This window comes from Sphaeramia orbicularis, chromosome 14 (genome assembly GCF_902148855.1).
Source record: "Sphaeramia orbicularis chromosome 14, fSphaOr1.1, whole genome shotgun sequence".
Classification (NCBI taxonomy): Eukaryota; Metazoa; Chordata; class Actinopteri; order Kurtiformes; family Apogonidae; genus Sphaeramia; species Sphaeramia orbicularis.
The window spans coordinates 29941475-29965731 of record NC_043970.1 but is presented as its reverse complement, the minus strand read 5'-3'; the positions used below and the strand labels follow the sequence as shown (position 1 = coordinate 29965731).

The 24257-nt window shown below is 36.1% G+C and overlaps 1 protein-coding gene across 3 annotated transcripts; it reads left to right on the top strand.

Moving 5' to 3' along the window:
• The first annotated feature begins 1593 nt into the window (after positions 1 to 1593).
• Positions 1594 to 23267, top strand: hephl1b (hephaestin-like 1b). 3 transcript variants are annotated; one of them, XM_030154124.1, is made up of 20 exons: positions 1594 to 1886; positions 4268 to 4512; positions 5735 to 5947; positions 7051 to 7257; positions 7593 to 7847; positions 8461 to 8629; positions 10501 to 10640; positions 10760 to 10891; positions 12819 to 13024; positions 14217 to 14358; positions 14471 to 14683; positions 16710 to 16917; positions 17035 to 17174; positions 17272 to 17397; positions 17501 to 17607; positions 18487 to 18721; positions 20630 to 20769; positions 21101 to 21254; positions 21419 to 21433; positions 22606 to 22732. In XM_030154124.1, exons 1-20 carry the CDS (start codon positions 1714 to 1716, stop codon positions 22680 to 22682), a joined length of 3297 nt encoding a protein of 1098 aa, XP_030009984.1. In that variant the 5' UTR covers positions 1594 to 1713; the 3' UTR covers positions 22683 to 22732. The 3 variants fall into 3 exon arrangements, with proteins under 3 accessions (XP_030009984.1, XP_030009982.1, XP_030009983.1); XM_030154122.1 differs by having other exon boundaries at positions 1594 to 1889; positions 4271 to 4512; positions 14214 to 14358; XM_030154123.1 differs by having other exon boundaries at positions 1714 to 1886; positions 14214 to 14358; positions 22606 to 23267.
• Positions 23268 to 24257: the final 990 nt, after the last annotated feature.

Sequence of the window (24257 nt, the reverse complement as noted above, 5' to 3'; positions counted from 1 at the left end):
ATATAACTTCTAAGTGGATATAAGCCTCTTGTTTGACTAGACCAGGGGTCACCAATCCTGGTCCTTGAGGGTAACTATCCTGCATGTTTTAGATGTATCCCTCTTCCAACACACCTGATTCAAATGATCAGCCTATCATCAAGCTCTGCAGAAGACTGATAATGACCGTCAGGTATGCTGGAAGAGGGAAACATCTAAAACATGCAGGATAGTAGCCCTCGAGGACCAGGGTTGGTGACCCCTGGACTAGACTTAATAGACAGTCTAACACAAATTTGTATTTAGCAATATAAATGCCTATAAGACTGGTCTACAAGTAAAATGCCTCCAGAATAACAATGGAACTTAATCAAGGTTAAATCACTAATAGGGAAAAATGAAGTATAAACTACTGGTTGGCTGGGGCAATATGTGAAATTCTGGGAATTAATGAGCATGAGTTTTACTCAAGAGGAATGTTTGTCTCAGAGCCTCCAGATCTACTTCAAAACACTGTGCACATTACAATACATTAACTTTACAGGTTCTTTCTAGTTGAAGATTTATATATCTATTGAATAAATATACATAGACCAATATATATGTAACACTTTAACAAAATACTGAAAGAAAACATATGTTTAACAGCTTTTGTCATTTGTTTTCCAATTCATCCTATTAAAGTATGTAAGATTTAACACATTTAATCTCTGAGGCAGTTAATTTCTAAAAACAAAACAAAACAAAACAAAACAAACAAAATAACAAAAAAAAAAAACAAAAAAAAAACCCAAGAGGATAAGCCAGATGGATCTTTACTTGGTGTGCCAAACTTTGATCAAACTTTCAAATGTATATAACTCCATAAATTATTACAAGAAAAATACTGTTAACTGCTTTTGCCTATAGTACAAAAGTTATTAATCTTGTATGATTTTTGATTGACTTAAATGTACAAATCAAGACAATCAGAACTACAGTTGTGCTCATAAGTTAACATACCCAGGCAAAATTTGTGAAATACTGTAAATTTGTCTTTATTGATATGATTTATTAAATGATTATGCTGTTTTAGATGCCAGTTGGTTTCAATCCCATTCAAAATAAATACATAAATACATAAATAAATAATATTTTTTTTAATATTTCTTTTTTGCCTGATAACTCATGCATTCATAATTGTATGGTGCACATTTTACAAATCTTGCCAGGGTATGTAAACTTCTGACCACAACTTTATTTAATCAAGGGGTTTGGATGCAAACTAATGCATCTCTGACGTTTACACATGAGTAAGAGGACACAGCCTATTGGATGCACACACCATCTGAGCACCTTTCATCAACTCTGGAAAGCTGACAGCTCCAACTTTACACGGCCCATGGTGCTTGAGTGTGCATTTTAGAATAAGTAGTACAATTATCTTAATTTCCCAGTAGGCTATTTCAGAAAGATCTTATATCAATTAACGCAAGAAGATCTGAGTGGTTATTATCCGAGTGCGTCTAATACCACAGGGTGACCGGTGCCGCCGTCGTAACTCTCTCTCTCCCTCTCTCTCTCCCTCTCTCTCTGAATGGGCTGACTGTTTTTTCCTCTACAAAGTTTCATAAGGGCTGCAGCTCCGTTCCTCGGACGCACATTTAGTTTGCGCGCTTGCATGGAGAAGTTAACAGAAGTTTTCCCTCGTTCCGCTTGACTAGAAACACTCACCCTGCATCTGATCATCTGAACATGGCAGGGACTGTTAGGATATTGGGGGGTTGTTTGTTATTTCTCCTTTTCTCTGGTGCGGAAGGACAGCGCAGCAGGGAGAGAGTTTACTATGTGGGGATCGTTGAGGACTTGTGGGATTATGCGCCAAGTGGAAAAAACCTGCTCAACGGGAAAGACATCCAAAATGATGAGTAAGTTTTAATAAAGTTGTTTTCGGTACTATTCTTTGATAGATAACGCAAAATAATACAGAGTTTAGAATTTACTTGAACTGGATAAACAACCAAATGTGTCCAAGCTGCGCACAGAATTTATCCAAATGTTTAAGCACACAATAACCTATGTCATCTTGTCAGGGTGTGACAGTGTCTAGACCTGTGAACACACTGCCTTGTGCTTTGCTGGCAGTCTGATCCAAGGAGGCACAAGAAAGATGACAGTGTTTGAATGACTAATGCTGAATGACTGGGATTTAAGACTTCCTTTCCAATGTGTATTACTGACCAAAGTTGAACAGGACACACTGATAAGTGCCTGTCATACATTTATAGGCTATGAAGCAACTGTATTTTATTAATAATAATAATAATAATAATAATAATACATTTTATTTGTATAGCGCTTTTCAATTTCAATTTCAATCATTTTGGGAATAAACAGAATGATGTAAAACAAAATCAACTTAGTATCTACTTTCTGGTCACCTTCTATATACTGGTAGTGTCAGAGGAGGCTATACACAATACAGTACAGTTAAAGTGTACATATTTTCCTCAGATAGCTGATAAGAGGATTTCTAAAGCTGGAGTTCTTATCTTTGCACAAGTGTAGGTTATGGAGTTTCCAAAAATCCACAGGTCTCCAACTTTAGCCCTGTCAGAGGAATGTATCCTGTAAAGGACAGATGAGAGGAAATAAAATGAACCAGTTGAATGTGACCGCAATGTTCCAAGAATGTGCTAAATCTGAACTAAAAGCGCACAGTGTTTTTCTTATGGTGCATTCTCTTTAAGATAAATATATCTGATGGATAGCGGACTAGCTGGGATATTGCACAATTCTGGACTTTTCCTACTTCCAAGTGCAAACAGTTAAATTTACAGTATGTCAACATAACATTTATGGTGCCAAAACCAATATCTTTTCTGTTTCTTTGTGTTTGTTGTTTTTCTCTATAGACTTTGTTAATACTTGAATAGTTTATTTGGTGGCTGGTTCACCATCCGAATGTCATTCTGAGAACTGAAGAATTTTAACTGCTTTAGATATGGTGGCATTAAATCATTCTGAACAATACAAAAAAATAGGTTGTAGCTTGTAAAGTATTTTCTAAATGCCTTTAAGTGGGCCAATTGGTAAGAGGCATAATAATAATAATGACTATATATGATGAATTTGTCAGTGAAACCCACTTCACCAGACTGTCATTAACATATCAGTGCATTCCATTTCTGTATCCGCTAAATGTAATGCTTTTTGTCCTCCATTCTGCTTTTGTAGGGAGCTGGATGTACGGTAGTATAAATGTGTTGCCACAGCCCCTAGTAACAGGTTGTTAGTCCACAGAACCTGTTATCACAGTAATTACAAGTCTAATTGTTAGACAGCAGCAACCAGATGCAATTTGTTCTGTGGCATTATAGCTCCTTCCCTGGATTCTGATGTCTGCTTTTTTATGTAACCCTGTTGTAAGTCCCAGATGCAGACAAATTGGACAAGGATTTTGTGCAGTTAATGCATGGTGGACAAAACAAATCTTAAAGAGGCCTACATCCTTGATCAGTTCTATAGTCACATAGTATAGGCAAGGCTTTCTTTTACTTAACCCATAAAGACCCAAACACCCAGCATCGACCTAAACCATTTACTGATCTAAAATGTTTAATACCTGTTGATCCATTAATCCTATCAGTACATGTAAATAATTGTTGTAAAATGCAGTTTGTCATCTTTTCATCATCATCAGATATGACCCATTTTGATGTTCAGAGGCTCTGTAGTTACCGTGGAAACACTGTCAATTTCTACAACACTGATTCACTAGTAAAACTCATGGAGTTTGATAAATGACAGTGGATGGAGACACATGGTTTATAGTTAGTTTATGATAGATTTGACTGAAAAAGTCATTTTTTTCTTTAGTTTTTTCTGTTTTAATATAATAACCATCAACTTTATTCAGACCTTTTATGAACATCTACATGATTAGTAAATTAAATGTGGGAAAATACCTGATTTTCACAGAAAAAACACAACATACAGAGGATAGTATTACAATAAATGGTGATAAATCACTTAAGGATGGTTAAATATAGAGAAATATTCATTTGGGAACTGACACAAAAGTAACCCTGGGTTCTAATGGGTTAATGCGAAGCATGAGATGGAAACTTGATTTCCTTCTGCCTTGTGCAATCAAGGAAAATAAAACTGGCCATGACCCACCAAACATCCTCCAAAAAGCTAACTGGTTTGTTTCACTTCTCCTTCCTTTATAGTTTCCTCACCAGACTTACCAGACTATACTTACCAGGCTTTTTCTTTTTTCCTTTTTTATTAATTTGTGTATCAGATCTGCATCTGTGTTCCTGCTGAAGGGACCTGACCGTGTTGGCAGTGTCTATAAGAAGGCCATGTACCGACAGTATACAGATGCCACCTACACCCGCCTCGCTCCACGACCGGGCTGGTTGGGTTTTCTGGGTCCCATACTGCGAGCTGAGGTTGATGATGTAATCGTGGTTCACTTGAAGAACTTTGCAACCAGGAACTATTCCATGCATCCCCACGGGGTCTTCTATGAGAAGGATGCAGAAGGTGGTGTTTGTTACATAGTGCAAAAGCTGTTTTGTTTTTTGTTTTTTTTTCACATAGAAGTACAGTGAATATACTGCATTTTCTCCACAGATGAAGAAGATCCAACCAGATTGTGGATTAAAAAGTAGATGTTATGTAAAATGGTTTCAATTAGTGTGTTTTTTAAATGAGGAGTTGACATTTAGAATAGTTTTTTTTAAAGAATTTCATAATTTTCTTTAATAACTGAGTGGTTTTCACAAAATATATCGCCTCTGGATAAAGTATTATGAACGTTGTGCCACTGTGTTATATAACAATCCCCTCAGGCTATGATGGCTATGGAGAGACATAATGCCTCAGGAATTTCCAGGCTTTTACAAGAAACGAAAGTGAAAGTAAAATGTTAACTTGAATCTTTAACACTGTTGAAACAGATCATTGCTGATTTTCTGTAGTTCTGTTTTTATTCAGCTTTCCATGAGTCAGCTACTTGGTTTTCACATTACCAGAATGTAGAAAGGACCCCAAAGACTTAAATTTAGAAACATGGGAGAACGGGAAGAGGAAAAGGGTGGGTACATTAAAATATGATGTCATGATCTGTGTCCTCAAGACTGGGGTCACGTATGCATCAGCATGTCTCACACGTGCCAAATCAGGGTTCCCGTGGGGTCGTAAACAGTCTTAAAAGTCTTGAATTTACAAATCTGCATTTAATACCTTAAAAAGTCTTGAAAAGGTGTTCAATTTGATATTGTAGGTCTTAAATTATGTTGCCATAAACTTGTTGGCTGTGTTGTGTTTAAATGTGTCTGGGAAATGTCCAAGCTGCAGAGAGGTTGGAGAAAAGATCATTCTCGATCTGGTTGACACAAGTTTTACTAAATTTTAGGAGCCATGAAATTTTTGCTAGTATGGCCATGAAATAGGCGGGGAAATGAACATTAAATTATTTTCTATGTAATCTTAAAAAGTCTTAAATTTAACTTGTAGAAACCTGTAGGAACCCTGCAAATGTAAAAGCTAAGAACATAACAGAGGCTAGCAAGGTACTGTTTTTTTTCTCTCTTTTTTTTTTCCTAGCAAAGTACATTTAATATCATGGAGTATTTTTGTCACAGTTTTCATGCATTTGCTTTTAACAATGTATGCTTCATAACTTCTGTGTTTTGTGTCATTACATAAATTTAAGACCCAGTGGCTCTGAACATAGCATAAACCACTTCTGTTCATCTATCAGGGGCACTGTATCCAGATGGGACGTCAAACAAGTTAAAGAAGGATGACTCCGTCCCTCCGGGAGGCAGCTATACTTACCGCTGGGAGGTCAGACCTGAGTTTGCTCCCACAGCTGATGATGCCAACTGCCTGACATGGGTCTACCACTCACACTTGGACGCCCCCAGAGACATTGCCTCAGGGCTTATTGGGGCACTGCTCACCTGCAAGAAAGGTATGAAGACTTGAAGGAATAACTCTACATTATACCTGGCATACAGTATTAAACAAAATCTAAATTCCATTCCATTTAACGTGTATTAAAAACAGTTGGTGGTATAATCAACTTTACATTTTCAGTAAAATTATCATCAATTTTTTTTTTTTTTACCTAGATTGAAAAAGTTGTACAAAAAATAATATATTATGATTCTTTATTCTGTGTTTATTTTTGATGCAACTGGCTTTAAAAGTCTTACTCCTTCAGCACAGTTTCTACATAAACATATATCAGGGTAAGAGTACTAACATTGTTCATCAGTCTTTGGTATCAGATCAGCAAATATCTGTATGAAAAAGATGTGTCAAGTCCTTCCCAAACAAGTGGTGCCAGACACAATAAACCCCGCCCCTCACACGTTTTGTAGTTTATTTTGGCATGGATCCAGCTGATGTCATCATGTCTATGCATGTGCTGATGTCAGCATATCAATTGTCTCTATATATGTGCCAAGTTTGGAGTAAATTGATACAAAATAGCTGTTTTTATAGACATGTGAAATATTGCTCATTGTAAATAAACAGGAGAAGAAAAAATAATAAAAAAATTCATTAAAAAATTTGACTTTGACCTACTGTTCCCAAAATGTAATCATAGCTATTCTGGGTCACTAGCAATCTATAACCCCAATTTGATATGAATTCAACTAATAGTTTTACTGCTAGAGTGTAAACAAAGAAAGAAAGAAAGAAACAAACCAAACCAAAAACAATACCCCTTGCCTTCCCTTCGGGGGGTGGGTTAATAAAGCAAAATATATTTTTATGATGTTTTTTTTTTTAAGTATCCTTCCAAATGAATTCAAATACTGTGTCTCAACAATAGTCAGTAAAGTGCTTATTCAGATCCAAGTCAAAAAATAGTCCCAAGCTTTAAGACTTTTAATGCAATTATGAAAACCTGCGAAAGAAAGCTCTAAAAAACCCCAAATCCAAACATGACTAGAAACCACTGAGAGAAAACACTGGTGCCTGTAAATGGGTAAAACAAATACTGAACAGGCCTCTGTCTGTGTTTTAAAATGTATTTGCGTGTGTTGTGTTTCTATGTGAGCTTAGGAATCTTGAAAGAAAGTAATTCCCTAAACCTGGATCAGCATGAGCTACAGTCAGTCATTGAGTCAGCCCGCAACGATGTGGACCAGGATGTCTTCTTGATGTTTTATGTGGTGGACGAAAACCTGAGTTGGTATCTGACAGAGAACGTTCAGAATTTAACTGATGTTCCGGAAGATGAGGACTTTGAGGAGTCAAACTTGATGCACGGTGAGGATATTCCTCATGTTTAACCCTTTTCCACCTGAATATCTGTGCACACATCAAGTTTGTTTACGAGAAAATTTATATTGTGGCCTTTTTTTTTTTTTACATGCTATGCCATACAACGTAATTTAACTCCTACTCATGTTATATTGCTGATATTGCTCTCTCTTGTGTTATGTTAACTGCATTGCTTAGCTCATTTAAAATCTTCACCATTAAGTCACTCCCCCTCACTAATTCCCTAAGCAGAGTGTATAAAGGAAGGTTTAAAGGCTGAATTAGCACTCTTTGTCCTTCTCTCTAACCTCTGCCTGTGTGTTTGTATCTCTGTGTGACAGCTATTAATGGATTCATGTTTGGGAATATGCCCAAACTTGAGTTATGCCAGCACCGTGCAGTCGCCTGGCATTTGTTTGGAATGGGCAACGAGGTGGACATTCACTCTGCCTTTTTCCATGGGAATACACTGCTGGATCGTGGCCACCGCACCGACGTCCTCAGCCTCTTCCCGGCCACTTTTGCAACAGCTGAGATGGTCCCGAAGTCTCTCGGAAAGTGGCTCCTGACCTGCCAGGTTAATGACCACTTGCAGGGTAGGGCACCTGACCTTTAACCTTTGTGTGACCTTTGACCTCCCTCTTCACCTTTGACCTCTTTGTTCTCTCTGTTCGTCACTGGCTCTGTAGAGTTGCTGAAAGAGCAGTACGCTTTTTTTTTGCAAGGTTCAACTCTGTGGTCAAAGAATGGCATTATGAGCCTTCCCACAGCAGAACTTATACTTTAAACGTGTCAGGACTCGTGTTTTAAGATGTGTTCAAAGTCCACTGAAAATACTTGCTCAACAACTTTGTGAATTACGTTGGCATTTGTGATGTAACAATCTTTTGTATCATCCTGGACTTTCTGTAATGCTTTTAAAGTTAAGTGGCATATGTTTGTACAAAGAGTTAAAGTAATCCTATTGTAGATCCAGTCACGTTCTGAAATGAACTTTTGTGCTTAAAGAAGAAATAAGAAGGCTGGCCATGTTATTTGAACCCCAGAATATTTATTATTTTACTGTACCATTAAGTATGCCCCTTGAGACCTTCCAGGTGTTTTCTCAGTCATTAAGATAAGGCTCAGTTTTGACAGGGACATTTAATCTGTGAATGTGAATTGCTGTCTTGTAATGGTAGACTGTGTGTCTGTCTTTATCTACTCCAGCTGGGATGCAGGCCTTCTATGAAGTTAAGTCATGTGGCACTGATACCAGCCCCACAGCAGAGAATGGTGTTGTAAGGAATTACTACCTCGCAGCAGAGGAGGTGCTGTGGGACTATGCACCCTCTGGGAGAGATCTAATTAATAATGTATCCTTAACTGAGGCTGACAGGTGAGCAAACATATTGATATTAAATGAAAAGTGTTATACTGAAAAGCAGCTACAGTAAAACTTTATGTAGCCCACAAATACATCTTGCACAATGACATAATGGAGAAGTGCGCCCAGTTTTGTGCTGAGAAGCCATGTTGATTTATGTTGTTTGTCAGTTACTGTTTATATCTGGCTGTTTCAGTCTAAACATTACAGTGAACCAAATCTTTACAGCATTATTCAACTCAGTGCAACGTCAAACTCTCAAAGCAATCATTTCATTGTTCTTTCATTGAATGTCTACTTATCATAAGGTATTCGAAAATCTTAAGAAAACACAGATTTATATAACACAACTGGAAGTATACAGCTAGAAAACCATAAGGTGTCCTTAACTGGCTGTATAAAAATGCATATCACTCCTGTACTATGTAGCCCTGTACAGTGGTGGAATGGAACAAAGTATTTGTATTTTGTTACTGGACTTAAGTAAATTTTTATGTATCTGTGCTTTACTTAAGTAAAAAATAATAATCCATACTTTTGATTTTACTCCATTACATTTTGCGGCAGTTATCTGTACTTTCTACTCCACTACATTTCTACAATTTATGCCATTACTTGTTACGTTTTATGAACATAATTTCTTCAGAATCTTTCTTGAAAAGTAGTTAACCGACTGATTGCATTGTGGTGTTGTTTGCAATTGCATCAGGGTTAGGATTAGAATTTCTTGCAAGCAACAAAACATATCATCGCGTTAGTATTGATGGAAAAGTGCGTCACATGGACCAATCAGAGAAGTCCATACTGCCCCATGTGTAATCTGGTTGCTGCACGACCAGAAAAGTTGTGGAAGTAACAGCGATGGAAAAGGGACAGCAATAGGATTAGCGAACGTTTGAGAGATTTCATAGTTTTGTGCATATTTAGTGTTTTTTGAGTGTATAATTAGTGTGTAGTGTGAGTCTGTAGTGTAGTTGGTTTTTGTTTTGTGCGTCTGAAAAATGCTGTGCTTTTACTGCTCTGAACAGAGCACAATGTTTTGAATAGTTTTGCAAGTAAATAAATGATTTAAAGATGTATCATGTATTAGTTGGTTTAACTTAGTGGTAAATTAGTGGGTAATACCTAGTAGATAACTTGTCATCCACAGAATTATAAGTTAGAGTACATACAGTACTGCAGAGAGCATGCACAATAAGTACACCAACCTTTCCAAAACACATATACTGTATAGTTGATCGCAATTATTATGAGCAGTGACATCAGCAGAGGCATAAGTCAGTCCATCTACACTCTTTATGAAAATGCTACAGCCCAGACATGGAGACAATCCATTGCTTGAGTAAAAAAAACAACAAATTTATAGTCAATTTAAAGTAAGTACTTACTACTTTTACTTAAGTAAGATTGTTGACGTAGTACTTCTGCTTTTACTTGAGTATATATTTTGCAGGATATTTGTACTTTTACTTAAGTACTAAGCTTCAGTACTTCCTCCATCACTGGCCCTGTACTCCTAACATCAGTCTAAGAGACAGTATCACTCTGATTCACTTGGCATGTAAAACCTTCGAGTAAAGGTGACTGTCTGTGTATATGGCCTCTGAATAGGTGATTATATGTTGTTCCTGTGGTGAGGTAGTGTTGTAGCGTGTAGACTGAACAATGTGAATAGTGATGCAGTCCTTGTGTCTTTGTTATTGTTGAATGACCTGACACAGTGAAACCCCTCTGACTGGGCAGCTGTCTCCTCTATTTAGTTTTTCTGTTATAAGGAATTCCACACCACAACTCCACAACCAGGCTTTTCTGTTTCTGTCTTATTTAACCTATCATGTACTGAATCTTTTGCCTTGTCATCCTCCTCATCCTTTCTTTAACAGTGCATCTGAGGTGTTCTTTGGCAGAGATGGTGGTAGGATTGGCGGTCAGTACCTGAAAGTGATATACACCGAGTACACAGACAATACCTTTACCACCAAAAAAGCAAGAACACCTGAAACCCAACATTTAGGAATCCTAGGTGAGGATTTGATAACATGAAATCTCATATTCTCCCTGTTGTATTCTATATTCTCACTGGTATGCTTGTTCTGTTGACCCTGTTTGTCTCATTGCATTGTGTTTTGTACCTTGGTCCAGGTCCAGTACTGAGGGCAGAGGAAGGAGACACTCTCAAAGTGACATTCATGAACATGGCAAAAAGAAACTACAGCATCCAGCCTCATGGCCTACATTATGATAAACGCTTTCAGGGAAGCAGCTATGAGGATGGTAAGAAATCATTGCAGTACTAAACATGTCCAGAAGTACCAAAAATGTACTTGTCACCCCACAAAGCTTCAAGAAATGCGATGTTAGTTTTAGATATAACTTCTAATAGTCACATTTGATTTAACTTTGTAGTTCAGGATTAGAAATTTCTTTTGAAAGACAGAAAATTTGAAGAAAATAAAAAAAAAACCCTAAATAAAAATAAGTAATCTGTGAAATTATTTAGTGATTGGTCAGACACTCTTTAATCTTGTTTAGAACTTTACTTAACCCTCAAACACCTAAACAGCTGCCAGTGACCAAAAGCATCTACTTATAACTTTTGAACCCTAACATCCTGTCAAAACACAAACAATGCAGGTAAAATGCAGTTTCTCTGCTTTTCATCATTATGGGATAAGACCCATTTGGATGTTCAGAGGTTCCACAGTGAATGTGGAGACAAGGTTATTTTCTGGAACACTGATTCTTTAATAAAACCCATGTAGACTGATCAATGATAATGGTTGTAGATGCTTGTTTTTACGTACAATTCATGATATATTTTGCTGAAAGATTGGTTCAGATTTCTGTATTCTGATACAATCACCTTTGAATTTACTCTGGGCATTTAAAAAAGTAATTTAAATATCCTCTTGAGCATATTTACATTTTTGTCCTCTGTAGGGGACAAGAGTTTCACAGCTTTACTTAAAAAAAACACAAACAAAACTATCTATCTATCTATCTATCTATCTATCTATCTATCTATCTATCTATCTATCTATCTATCTATCTATCTATCTATCTATCTATCTATCTATCTATCTATCTATCTATCTATCTATCTATCTATCTATCTATCTATCTATCTATCTATCTATCTATCTATCTATCCATCCATCCATCCATCCATCCATCCATCCATCCATCCATCCATCCATCCATCCATCCATCCATCCATAGCCATATTTCTCCTCATCATTAGTTGAGTTATTTTCCTGGGTTTTCTTGGTTATATTGATTAAATAAAGGTTAAAAGAAGAGGAAGAATGAAGTCCATGGAAAAGATGTCAAACCCTTCTATTAGCCCGAAAACCTTATTCACAGAGCAAACATGTACAAAAGAACCTTAATCCAGAACACTTAAAAACAAAAAAATCTATCTATCTATCTATCTATCTATCTATCTATCTATCTATCTATCTATCTATCTATCTATCTATCTATCTATCTATCTATCTATCTATCTATCTATCTATCTATCTATCTATCTATCTATCTATCTATCTATCTATCTACATATTTGAAAAAATTGTTGCATTATACTGTTTCTAAACAAGACAGTTATTTAATGTAAAAAAAAAATGCTTTCCTGGGTCTCTGGAGGATATAGGGAAATACCAGATTTTTACAGAAAAATTTGAAATAAAGAGATTAATATAATAAATAGTGACAAATCACTTATGAAAGTTTAAATGGGGAAAATTCATTTGGAAGTTGCCTCAACCATAGTTCCATATTTTTAGGGGTTAAACTTAATGTAACTCAAATCTTTAGAATTTGCAGCACTAGTAAAGAGACAATTATTTCTTATGAAAAGAGAAATTTAGCCTATTATATGTTCGGTTTGATGATAAAGAACAACACATAAGGAAAAAAAAAAACAACTACATAGATGCAGTTAATTGAAAATGCCATAAATGAAAAGGAAAATAAGCTTTTTGCAGAAACACTGACAAAAAAGTGCATTAAGTGACCAGTTAATTTTGTCAAAAGACAAAGCCTTTTTGTTGACCAGTGAGACAATGTCATGACTTTCTGTAACTGGACCTTTTTCTGTGCTAGGAAATTTCTATCAGCCCCTCTTACTGTTCTCTCTGCAGATGAGTATAAGTGAAAGGACATCTGATCTGATAATTGCTTTACTTTTTATGCTTCACTCTAGGTGTTGACAAGCCTGGCTCCCATGTTGGTCCAGGTGAAAACTTCACCTACACTTGGCAGGTTCTGGAGGGTCCATCGTCATCAGATTCTCCCTGTATTCCCTACCTTTACTACTCTGCCACTGATCCCACCAAAGACACCAACTCTGGATTAGTCGGTCCTCTGCTTGTGTGCAAGAAAGGGTCACTTGGAGAGAATGGAACCCAGGTGCTTTTGTGTTTTCATCCAGTCACTATCTGTAGTTCTGTATTTTTTATTTGTGTCAGTAGAAGAAGAAGAAAAAGAATTGTTCAGCGTTTATGTAACACAATTAGATTTATCTACCAATCATGTACCATAGATTGTAAAAAAAAAAAAAAAACAACAAAAGAAAAGAGAGAGATATGCATTTTCACCACTTTTTAACCCTTTCATGCATGAATTATGAGAACCTTTATCAACATTTATTTCCTGAGTGTTTTTATTCCTCTTCAGGCCTGAAAAAAACAATGCGACTGAAAATTTTCTTATGAACCTATTTTTCATGGAGTTCCAAAAATGTCAGGTTGACATCATCCGTTTAATTTTTGAAGCAAAGAAACATGGATTTACTGATATATCGTGTGAAAACTATGAAATAAAAACCTTTTTAATGCTGTTAATGCTGTTTTCTCACATTTTAACATACTCTAATATTAGTCATTACTCGCTTCAGGGAGATAATTTGCAAAAAAAACCAAAACAACTTTTTTTGTTTAAAAAAAAAACCCAGTCAATTGCAGTTTAGTAACGATAACAAGCAATTGATTTTTATTTTTAGTTTAGTTTATTTCGAATATGCAACAAGACAAAGTAATGTTAGTCTTTAGAAATAAAACAGGTAGTAAGAGGTCATGGAAGAAAACAAAAAAAACCCAAAACTTATACATATACATGACTTCATTTGCACATTCGAAAAGGAATGGGAGGAAGTATAACTTATTTAATCCCACCCCTTCAACACTCAAACATGTTACTGGAGATCAGGTTTATACAGAACAGCAAAGTTACAGTAATGGTATGAATTGCAGTGTATTGGATGATGCATAGGCGTCCACTGTGTTGGCTGATATGGAACTAAAACAACAAAATCCATAAATATACAAGAGAAGAGCTTTGAATAGATGTCCACTGTAGTGACCGGTGTGCATGAAAGGGTTAACATAGACTCAATATTGAAAATAAAATCTGTGTTATTTAACTTTGATATCAGTCTAAAACAATTAAAAAAAAAAAAAAAAAAAATTGTGTCAAAACAGCAATCCAAAAGTTGTTAAATAGACCAGCCGTTTTTAAATGTATATAATAACATAAATGACATGTTTTTACATATACAGTATGTATTTAATCTTTCCTGTGTGTGTTTGCTACATAACAGCAGGGTGTGGATAAGGAGTTCTTCTTTCTCTTTTCTGTCATGGATGAAAACATGAGCTGGTATCTACAGGAAAATATTGACAATTATGGCAGCAACGAGACAAATCCTGAAAGCGAAGAGTTTGAGGAAAGCAATAAGATGCACGGTGTGTTTGAAAAGGAATAGGGGGTTTTGTCCATTTTGTTGATCTGTAAATATTAGTTGACATGCTATGATACTTTCCTTGACATTCTTTGAACTCTTCCTTTTCATTTCAGCTGTTAATGGATTCATGTATGGGAATCTCCCTGGACTGGAGATGTGTGCCGGGGACAGAGTTAGGTGGTACACCTTTGGCTTGGGTACAGAAGTGGACCTCCATGGTGTTTACTTTGAGGGGAATACTTTCAGGAAGCAGAGCACCACACGGGACACTGTCAGCCTTTTCCCTCATACCACTGCTTCTGTTGAAATGCAGCCAGACACTGCCGGTCAGTCAAGTTGCTCTTTGCGTAAACACATAGTTCTGCTTCCAGAAATACAGTATCCTCACACTGTCAGAGGTCGACCATACTTCATATTTGGTGTGACAGGAGGACTGATTATTTACAAACCTACTTAGATAATTTTGTTCTTCTGTGACGTACTCAACTGGAAAAATATTTAAGTACATACAAACTGAGGCAGGAAATGCCAAAACTATCTCAAGTGCTTTTGTGCTTTTTGCATGATTTATTGCAACAGGGAAAAGGGAAATATTAATCTAAACTACTGTCTCTTTTGGTAGCTTATCATCAGACAAATACTTAATGTACTTAAATAGATTTTTAAAGTATCTGTGCTTATTTTTTTTTTTTTTCTTTTTAACTTTTATTCCCTCAATTTCATACACAACTCCCTCTGTACTCCTTTCATTTTAACCTAGGCTCATTACTTTGTTTAACCCATAGAGACCCTAACAGCCAACGGTGACACACACCGTCAACAGATATAAACTATTTAATACCTGTTGATCCATTAATCCTGTAAATCCATATAAATAATTGGTCTAAAATACAGTTTTTCATCTTTTCATCGTCATCAGATTTGACCCATTTGGACGTTCAGAGGCTCCGTAGTTACCGTGGAAACACCGTCATTTTCTACAACATTGATTCCCCAGTAAAACCCAGAGTTTGATAAATCACAGTGGATGGAGACACTTATTTTTACATTCAGTTAGCAATATCTTGCTGAAAAAGTCCATTTTTCTTCATTTTTCTCTGTTTTTATATAATTAACTTTGAATTTACTCTGAGTTTTCATGAACATCTACATGATCTGTTAATTAAATATAGGAAAATACATGATTTACACCAAAAAATGCAAAATACAGAGGATAATATTATTAAAACAATTGGTGAAAAATCAGTTAAGAAAGGTAGAAACGGAGAAAAATTAATTTAGGACAACTGCCACAGAAGTAACACTGGGTCTTTATGGGTTAAGAGGTATAACAAGATAGAAAAGAGGGAGAGTTCACTACAGAAAAAAAGGTGCAGTACATTTAATATGGATGTCCAGGACCAGGTGAACTAATATCGACAAAGATAATGTGACAATAAACTACGAGAAATATAGAAGTATTTTTGACTTTTATGCGTTGAATAAATTTCAGAGCTTGATTTTATTTACTGCAGTGAAGAACCAGTAGTTTACCATAGTATTTTTTTAAGAATGAAGATTTATACTTAGATAGATAGATAGATAGATAGATAGATAGATAGATAGATAGATAGATAGATAGATAGATAGATAGATAGATAGATAGATAGATAGATAGATAGATAGATAGATAGTTCACGTCCTATGTATAAGTATAGATATTCACATCATTCAAGAATAAGTGATGAGGAAAAATAAATGTATAGTTAGTTTTTAAAATTCTCAGAAAACCACACATTTTAAAGGTTGAGTAAAAAGTTCAATGTAATACATAAACCCACATACATGCATGAAGTCTGTTTTTCTCTAAATCTGCTACATATATTTTTTAACCTAGTTTGCTGGATTTTTCAAACGAAAAATGGTTAACGTAATGGATCAGTTCTGCTCATTTCAGTAGCATGTCAAATAGTTTTCTCTTCTGTTGATATTTTCTCATCTCTATTCACTTTTAGTCATTAAAAAAGTCAAAAGGAAATACAGAAGAGCAAAATCTTGATATAATCATTATATTTTAGACACATTGCATTAACCAGCCTTAAATAATCCTGTCAAAAAAAAAACTAAATATCAAATATTCTATCTGAGATGAAAGTAACAAAGAGAAAATCCTAATGTAACAATTCATTTCAGGAAAGTTCTGTGTTTCTAAAATAGATCTGAAAAAAGGAACTGACTCAGTCAAAAGAAGAAATGCAACTCAAATATGCTGAGAAAGAAACAAAAAAAAGCTGTAATCATGTTATGTTTATTGTAAGTATGGGTCTATGACAGTCAGTTTTTGAAAATGGAAGTTTCATTTTTATTTGTCAGGTGTGTATGAAGTAAGCTGCAGAGTGACAGACCACTACTCAGCCGGCATGAGGCAACAGTACAAAGTAAACAGCTGCAAAGTGAAGCCAGCTGAAGTAAAACTAGACAAGACTGTGCAGTATTTCATCAGTGCTGAAGAAATAGAGTGGGACTACTCACCTGAGAGAAACTGGGAGCTGGAGAAGCACCACGCCACATCAGAGGACAGGTGACTAAGCAGGATAATTGCAGGATGATGCATTTCACTGTTGGAGATGGAGGCTGTGATTTGTGGTGTAACTTATTACTGTTTGTTAATGGCTGGAAATTGGTTCATGTCTCCCAGTCCAGGTAGTATTTTTGTGGAGAAGGGGAACAACAGAATCGGCTCTCGCTATAAGAAGGTGGTTTATCGAGAGTACACCGATGACACTTTCAGAGTTCAGAAGCAGCGACCGCCTGACCAAAAGCACTTAGGAATCATGGGTAAGCAACCCTATTTCTCTACTAAATAGACACGCAACAGGTCTGTAGAAAAAGCTGGTGCAGTGGAGGTCATATCAGTATTGATTTTACTCTCCAGGTCCATTAATCAAAGCAGAGGTAGGAGAACAGATCATCATCACCTTCAAGAACAAAGCCAGCCGACCTTACTCGATTGGTGCACATGGAGTAAAAGCAAGTGGTGCACACATTCCAGTCAAACCTGGTGAGAGTCAACTAAAATCCATCTGCAGAAAGGTTAAAGCGGTGCTCGTACCCTCGACAAAACATAACTAATACTTGGTTTGTGTTTGCTCTCCTCTCTACAGGCTTTATACTTGAGATGACATGGGATGTTCTAGAACGTTCTGGTCCAGGACCCTCAGATCCTAATTGCATCTCCTACGCTTATTACTCAAATGTTGACTTTATCAAGGTATCCAATGCCTACGTAAAGCTAATGTCGTGCACTATGAAAACAAGTGGTGTCAGGCACAACAAACCCCGCCCCTCGCACATGTTGTAGCTTATTTTGGCATCAATCCAGCTGATGTCATCATGTCTATGCATATGCTGATGTCAGCATATCAGTTGCCTCTATATATGTGCCAAGTTTGAAGTAAATTGAAGCAAAGTGATATTTTTATAGACATTTGAAATTCTGCCCATTATAAGTAAATGGGAGAAGAAAAAAGATTTTAAAAATTCATTAAAAATTTGAACTTTGACCTACTTTTCCAAAAATGTAATCACATCTATTTTGGGTCACTGGCAATTTATAAACGCAATTTGGTATGAATTCAACCAATAGTTTTGCTACTACAGACATGTGAAATTTTGTCCACCTTAAGTAAATGGAAAAAAAAAAAGATTTAAAAAAATTCATAAAAAATTTAAACTTTGACCTACTTTTCCAAAGCTGTAATGATGTGTATTGTGGGTGACTGAAAATCTATAAACCAAATTTGGTATTAATTCAATTAATAGTTTTGCTGCTACAGACATGTGAAATTTCACCCATTAAAAGTAAACAGGGAAAAAAAAGATATAAAAAATTCATAAAAAATTGAAACTTTGACCTGCTGTTCCCAAAATGTAATCACATCTATTCTGGGTCACTGGTAATCTATAAACCTAATTTGATATGAATTCAACCAATAGTTGTGTTGCTAGAGTGTTAATAATCAAACAAACAAACAAACCAAATCAAAAACAATACCCCTTTGCTTCCATTTCGGGGGGCAGGGTAATAATATGTTTAAGAGTAATCATATTAGATGTGTGTTACAAAGTGGGTTGTCTTGTTTATGATCAGGATTTGTACAGTGGTCTTCTGGGCCCCCTGGTCGTATGCAGGCCTGGGACTCTGCAGAGAGGCAAGGGCTCCGACAGACAGAGGGATGATGTGGAGAAGGAGTTTGCACTGCTCTTCATGGTTCATGATGAAAACGAGTCATGGTATTTGGATGACAACATCAGAACATACCTCGGCGTGGACCCTGATGCCATCAATCAGGATGATGACTTTATGGAAAGTAACAAGATGCACGGTAAGAGATTAGAGAAGCGTAAAAGAGGGGGCACGGCTAAAGTTACACTGTCTGAATCATGGGATAATTTTACAGATTTATTGTGAAGGGTCAATATAGCAGGAAAAGAGCTGATACTGAATCTACAACAAAAACATGTTGCAGCAAATTTTTCTGTCTTGCTGTAAATAAGCCATTCTTGTTTTTAGCATCACTGGGCAAAATTTTCATAACTTATTTGCAGCGTGTTATAATTCTAGTGGTCTGAGAGGAGCACAGAATTCTCTAGATTCTGTAATTGGGTGTAGAAAATCTATCTAAATTTGAGGTTTAATTTCAGCTCCTCCGACTTTAATGAGGAATGGAATCGCATGTGTTCTATATCCTCTTTAGATCCAGGAAGGTAAAAGTTTTGGCTTTTTTACATTAAATAATTGCCTTGATTGGAAACAGCACGATGCAACAGTTCTCCAGATACAATTTTTTCTTTTTTTAAGGAATGTCTTTTGCAGTGGACAGCATTTTGTTTGTTTTTTTTTAAGTAAAGCTGTGAAACTCTTGTCCACTAAAGAGGACAAAAATGCATTGCTGGGTCTTAGGAGGATATATAAACATTCTATTGATGTCTCATATTCCTCACTTTTGTTGGCTCACAATAAGGCTGGGGTGGTACTAAGCCTTCAGCTGACTCATACTTATTTCAATCACCTTACTGTAGGAGTTCTAATAATTATAAGAAAATGACAAATATCATGTCAAAACAACAATGGTAACCACTTTTACTGTTACTCCCTCAAGCATTCCTTCACAAAACCAGAATGAGGCTGTACAGTGCTGTGCAAAAGTCTTATTCCACCTTTAGCTTAGTTGTTTTTACGGGTTGAAATGAGTATACATATTTATTTCTCATTTTCTTTTCCTCCCATACAACAAGAAAATAAAGGAAATCTGTTTGTAGGCTTAAAGGACACACAAAAACTAAAGCTTAAAGTCACTATTTAGTTTTAATGTTGTATATTCTTACCATATATCCAAATTGTATTTTAATTCAGAGACTGAATTTTGCTAAACCAACAAACCTAATGTTGGCCTAGGATTTTGCACAGTACTGTACGTGACAAAGTTAGTATGATCACATCAGGTTTTACCAATAGCTTTGGGAGACTATAGCATTTAGTCTACATTAACAAATTAATACTTCTATATTAATTCTATTTTTAAATATCAAATATTATAACCAACAGTGTGTGTGTGTGTGTGTGTGCATCAAATTAAAATTCAATCAAATTCACTATTTGCTTTTTTTTAGTACATAATATTGTGTTTAGACTGTATTAATTGACTCGTGTTATTTAACCATTATATGAATGTCATATAATTAGAGAAAGTCTAACGAGGGCTGGGTCCTTTTATAATATAATGATTACCTCACATTATGAGCGTTTTCCTGGGAGATCAGTGGCCATGAACATCATGATATAATTTTTAATTGCAAAGTTTATTATCATTAAAATGTATTTTTTTGCAGATATTTGCTTTACACTGTCAAATAACACAAAATGCCTCAGTGTTTTGTTCTACTTAATTCTACGTTTTCTTATTCCATTTTAATTTCATCATCATCATTGTAATTGCTGTCAAAGTTCTACTGCTAGATTCCTGAATTTTTATAAAGTGCAAAATTGTAACTATAAATAAAAAAACATTATAAAATCCTGTTTCTAAACCTTTGCCTAAAGACCAAAGCTCTATCTTTACACTTGAGAAAAATAATGGTTTGACATTTACTGTGATAATTACTGGCATCGACTGATAAGAAAATTATTTTCATGGTACCATATGTGTCTGTGTCTCCCAGCCCTAGTGTGGCCTGGTTTCTGTCAGTGAAATATGACTGTTCATGTGCCAGTCTCTGTGTGTCTGTTGAAGGGATCAATGGGAGGCTGTACGGTAACCTGCAGGGCCTGGTGATGACGCAGGGCCAGAAAGTTGACTGGTATCTGTTGGGCATGGGCAATGAAGTGGACATGCACACTGTTCACTTTCATGCTGAAACGTTCACCTACAAGGTAAACCATACCATCATATCATTCTAAGCACCTTCATCCCTACCTCTATGCTTTATTCTATGTAATTAAAACCCATACAAATACAGTGTAGCCTTTGGTAAAGTGTTCATTCAGATTATGTGGCTGCAATACATTAAATATTCCTTTGTTTAATATTCATACAGATCAGAAGTTGTTTTTGGAATAACATCAGACCAAACAGCAGCACTTGGATGTGTAGACTTGGATTACCATGAAAGCTTTTACATGTACATGGAAATGCAAGTATATTCCTAGTTCTTTGTGCTGTTTCTCAACATTCCTTGTACTGTATGTTCTTGCTGTGTGTCAGACGGATCGTGTACACCGTGCAGACGTATTTGATCTCTTCCCTGGGACTTTCCAGACTGTGGAAATGGTGGCTGGAAACCCAGGGACTTGGTTACTCCACTGTCATGTAACTGACCACATCCATGCTGGCATGGAGACCACATTCACAATTGAAGGTGTGTAAATGATTCAGTATGTGCAACAGAGCTGCATGTTCAGAAGGTTTCATCAGGTTTTCATCGTTATGTACTATGTGTTTTAATCATTATTTCTATGAATATGAGAAATGATGAAAGACTGTTTGTCTAATATGTCACTTTTGTTCTTTTTTCATTTACAGACTCCACCTCACGGGGTAAGATTTACCTGTTTTTTTCTGAATGATCCCCAAGATATGACATAATGTCTCATGATGCACAACCTGAGACAAACAGTTTTGTGATTATATCTTAAAGCCTAATAACACTTGACTGTGTAATATTAAACATTAACAGCTTTTCAGCTTTTCTTCATCAGAAATTATGAAGCATATATTTATTCAGGCGTTTAAGTAATGCTAAGATAATATGTTTTTTTACACCATATATTAATGAATGGAGTACATTAAACAAAATACAGTGCACACATGATGTAAACAAGAAAAGCACTCAGAGAGCGCAGACCTCCACCAAGACAGATCTGCGCCCCCCCCCCCCCGATCACCACCAAAATGTAATCATTTCTTCCTTGTGCCAGTGTCAACATTTCCTGAAAATTTCATGAAAATCCATCCATAACTTTTTGAGTTGTCCTGCTAACAAACAAACAAACAAACAAACACGCAAACAAACACACAAAGCAAAGCGGTCACAATACCTCCTGGTGGAGGTAAATATCACAATTGTAACATGACTTGCACATTCCTGACCTAGACAATAACCCAGTTGTTCTGGTCAGTACAGGTCAAAACTGGAACAGCAAGTATTTGACTTTCTCAGTCTTTGGAGTGATGTAAAGGGTGTGGAATGCTTTGCTAAATCTTATCTGGATTTGCATAGGTTAATTTATTGGATATCGCAACAAAAACAGATCATTTGGTTCCTAAGGAACTGTGGCAGAGTTTAAAGACATAGTGTAACCTCTACAGATTTTGATGCAACTTACTGTATTTGCATGTGATTTTGCACAAAAAAAATGTGATGTTGAGATGTTATTGCAATTGATATAGCAAAGACAAACAGGCACATTTTGACTCAGGTTGTGCATTCAAAGACTATTGTCAGACACTGTTGCCCATAAAGTTGGAATCACTATGTTTTCGTTTATACACATCAGTATTCACCTTTTACCAGTTTCAGTGATACATACTAAGTCCCAGTTGCTCTTTATCTATCAAGAATAGATTGCATTGTCACAATCATTTCATGAGAAGAGGTAAAAATATTTTATTCCAACTTTATTGGCAACAGTGTAGTTGTAAAACATCTGTCCCCTCCAGTCAGTCCAGACTTTTCCCAATCCTTCATCTCCTTCTTTTTCCTACTGCAGCATCTGGGACTTCCAGCTCCATGCAGACGCTGTTACTCTGCCTGGCTCTTGGGCTCCTGGCTTTATTTGTCCTGTAATAATGAAGGGGACGCTGACACTGGATTGTACACCTGTAGCCACAACGGTGGTCATTAATGCACTTAAAACAAAGGAGAAAATCACTGTTGCTATTGCTGGAATAATGTATATAAATATTATGCTACATTCACATATGCCAGTAGTCGAGTTCAAATTTATTTTCTTAGACACAAGCTTCTATTTTCTATATGTGGGTTTTTATTATGTTGCTTTGTATTTTGTACTGTATGTCAAAGAATTTGTGGTGATATTTTTTTGCAAAGAACTGCTGTAACCAAACATTTTATCCAATAATGAAATGTGCAATAAAGAATTGTGTTCATGTGTTGAGATTATTTGCGTGAGGGCATGTGCTAACATATGTAGGACCACAAGGTGGCGCATTTTCCTTTCAACATTGTGGTCCAAAGACAAGGCAGCTGACCCGTCATCACAACTGTTTTCTGTGCATTATCAGTTGAACATACAAAGTATATTGAATTTCTATAGTAAATCAAAAGTTTCAGAGTGCTTTAGTGCCTATCAAATACCTGTAGGATGTCGAGATATGTGGTTTGGAGGGAGGATAATAAAATATGTAAGAACAAAAGGAACAGTTTATGTTGTGTTCAGTAATGTGTTAATGAGTGTGGCTATTGGCTTTGTTGTCTACGTACCTGTTTGTGTCAGTCAACGGTTGTCTTTCAGATCAATGTGGGGCTAATTGATCAGTGGGAACATCCACATTTACACATTAAAGCTCATTAGACTTCCAAACCAGGTCCTACCTTTAATCTGACCCACTGATGACAGAAACCACACCAATCCCCCTGTGAGTGTCCTCCAAGGTTTCACTGTTATGACCACTGTGATTAATTTGCACAGTGTTTACTCTGTTGTTTAAGCACAATGGGCAGTCAGCACCCCCACCCCCCAACATCTCAAGCAAGTTTCGACTGGAGCTTTTGGTGATGCACCTCATTTCCAAACATGAATGAGATACGGAGTTTCGATCTGTGGCTGAATGATAAGATATTAGAGACTTTTCAGTAAACAAACCTGGTGAACCTATGAGAGAATGTTTTTATAATAGGATGACCTCATCCGTCACATCATCCTAACAGTGACTATTAAAATAAATGTATTTCTCTCACATTCCTGATGAACTCATCCACAGACTTTTAGAGAATTAAACACGCAGGTAGATTAAGTAGACCACAAACAGTTTATGCAAGTGAATCAAAGAGGTCAAAGCTCTCAATCAATACCAGTTATTGATGCAGACAGATATAGATAAGTTGTTGACAGTCTTCTCCATATTAATTTTCAATCAGGTTTTGTTTGTCACCACTCACTGACTAATCCTGTTGTTAAAATAAATAAGTATATCAACCAAATGCTTTGTATTAAACTGAAATTCTGTTTTTGTTTTGTTTTTCTTTACATAACTGAACAAAACGTCTGAATGAAAAATATAAAACAAATATGACAGACCTTTGGCAAACCTAAAATCATTATTAATACATAAAAGTCATTAGTATAATGTGCTGATGCTGACGCACATTGGTCAGCAGGGGGCGCCACGTGAGGACCAT

What these genes read in the sequence shown, in the direction of transcription:
- hephl1b (XM_030154123.1), top strand. Translation starts at nt 1,714, where the DNA reads ATGGCAGGGACTGTTAGGATATTGGGGGGTTGTTTGTTATTTCTCCTT. An exon ending in TTGGAGAGAATGGAACCCAG is followed by an intron (nt 13,025 to 14,213) that starts GTGCTTTTGTGT and finishes GCTACATAACAG; the next exon opens with CAGGGTGTGGATAAGGAGTT. An exon ending in ACACATTCCAGTCAAACCTG is followed by an intron (nt 17,398 to 17,500) that starts GTGAGAGTCAAC and finishes TCCTCTCTACAG; the next exon opens with GCTTTATACTTGAGATGACA.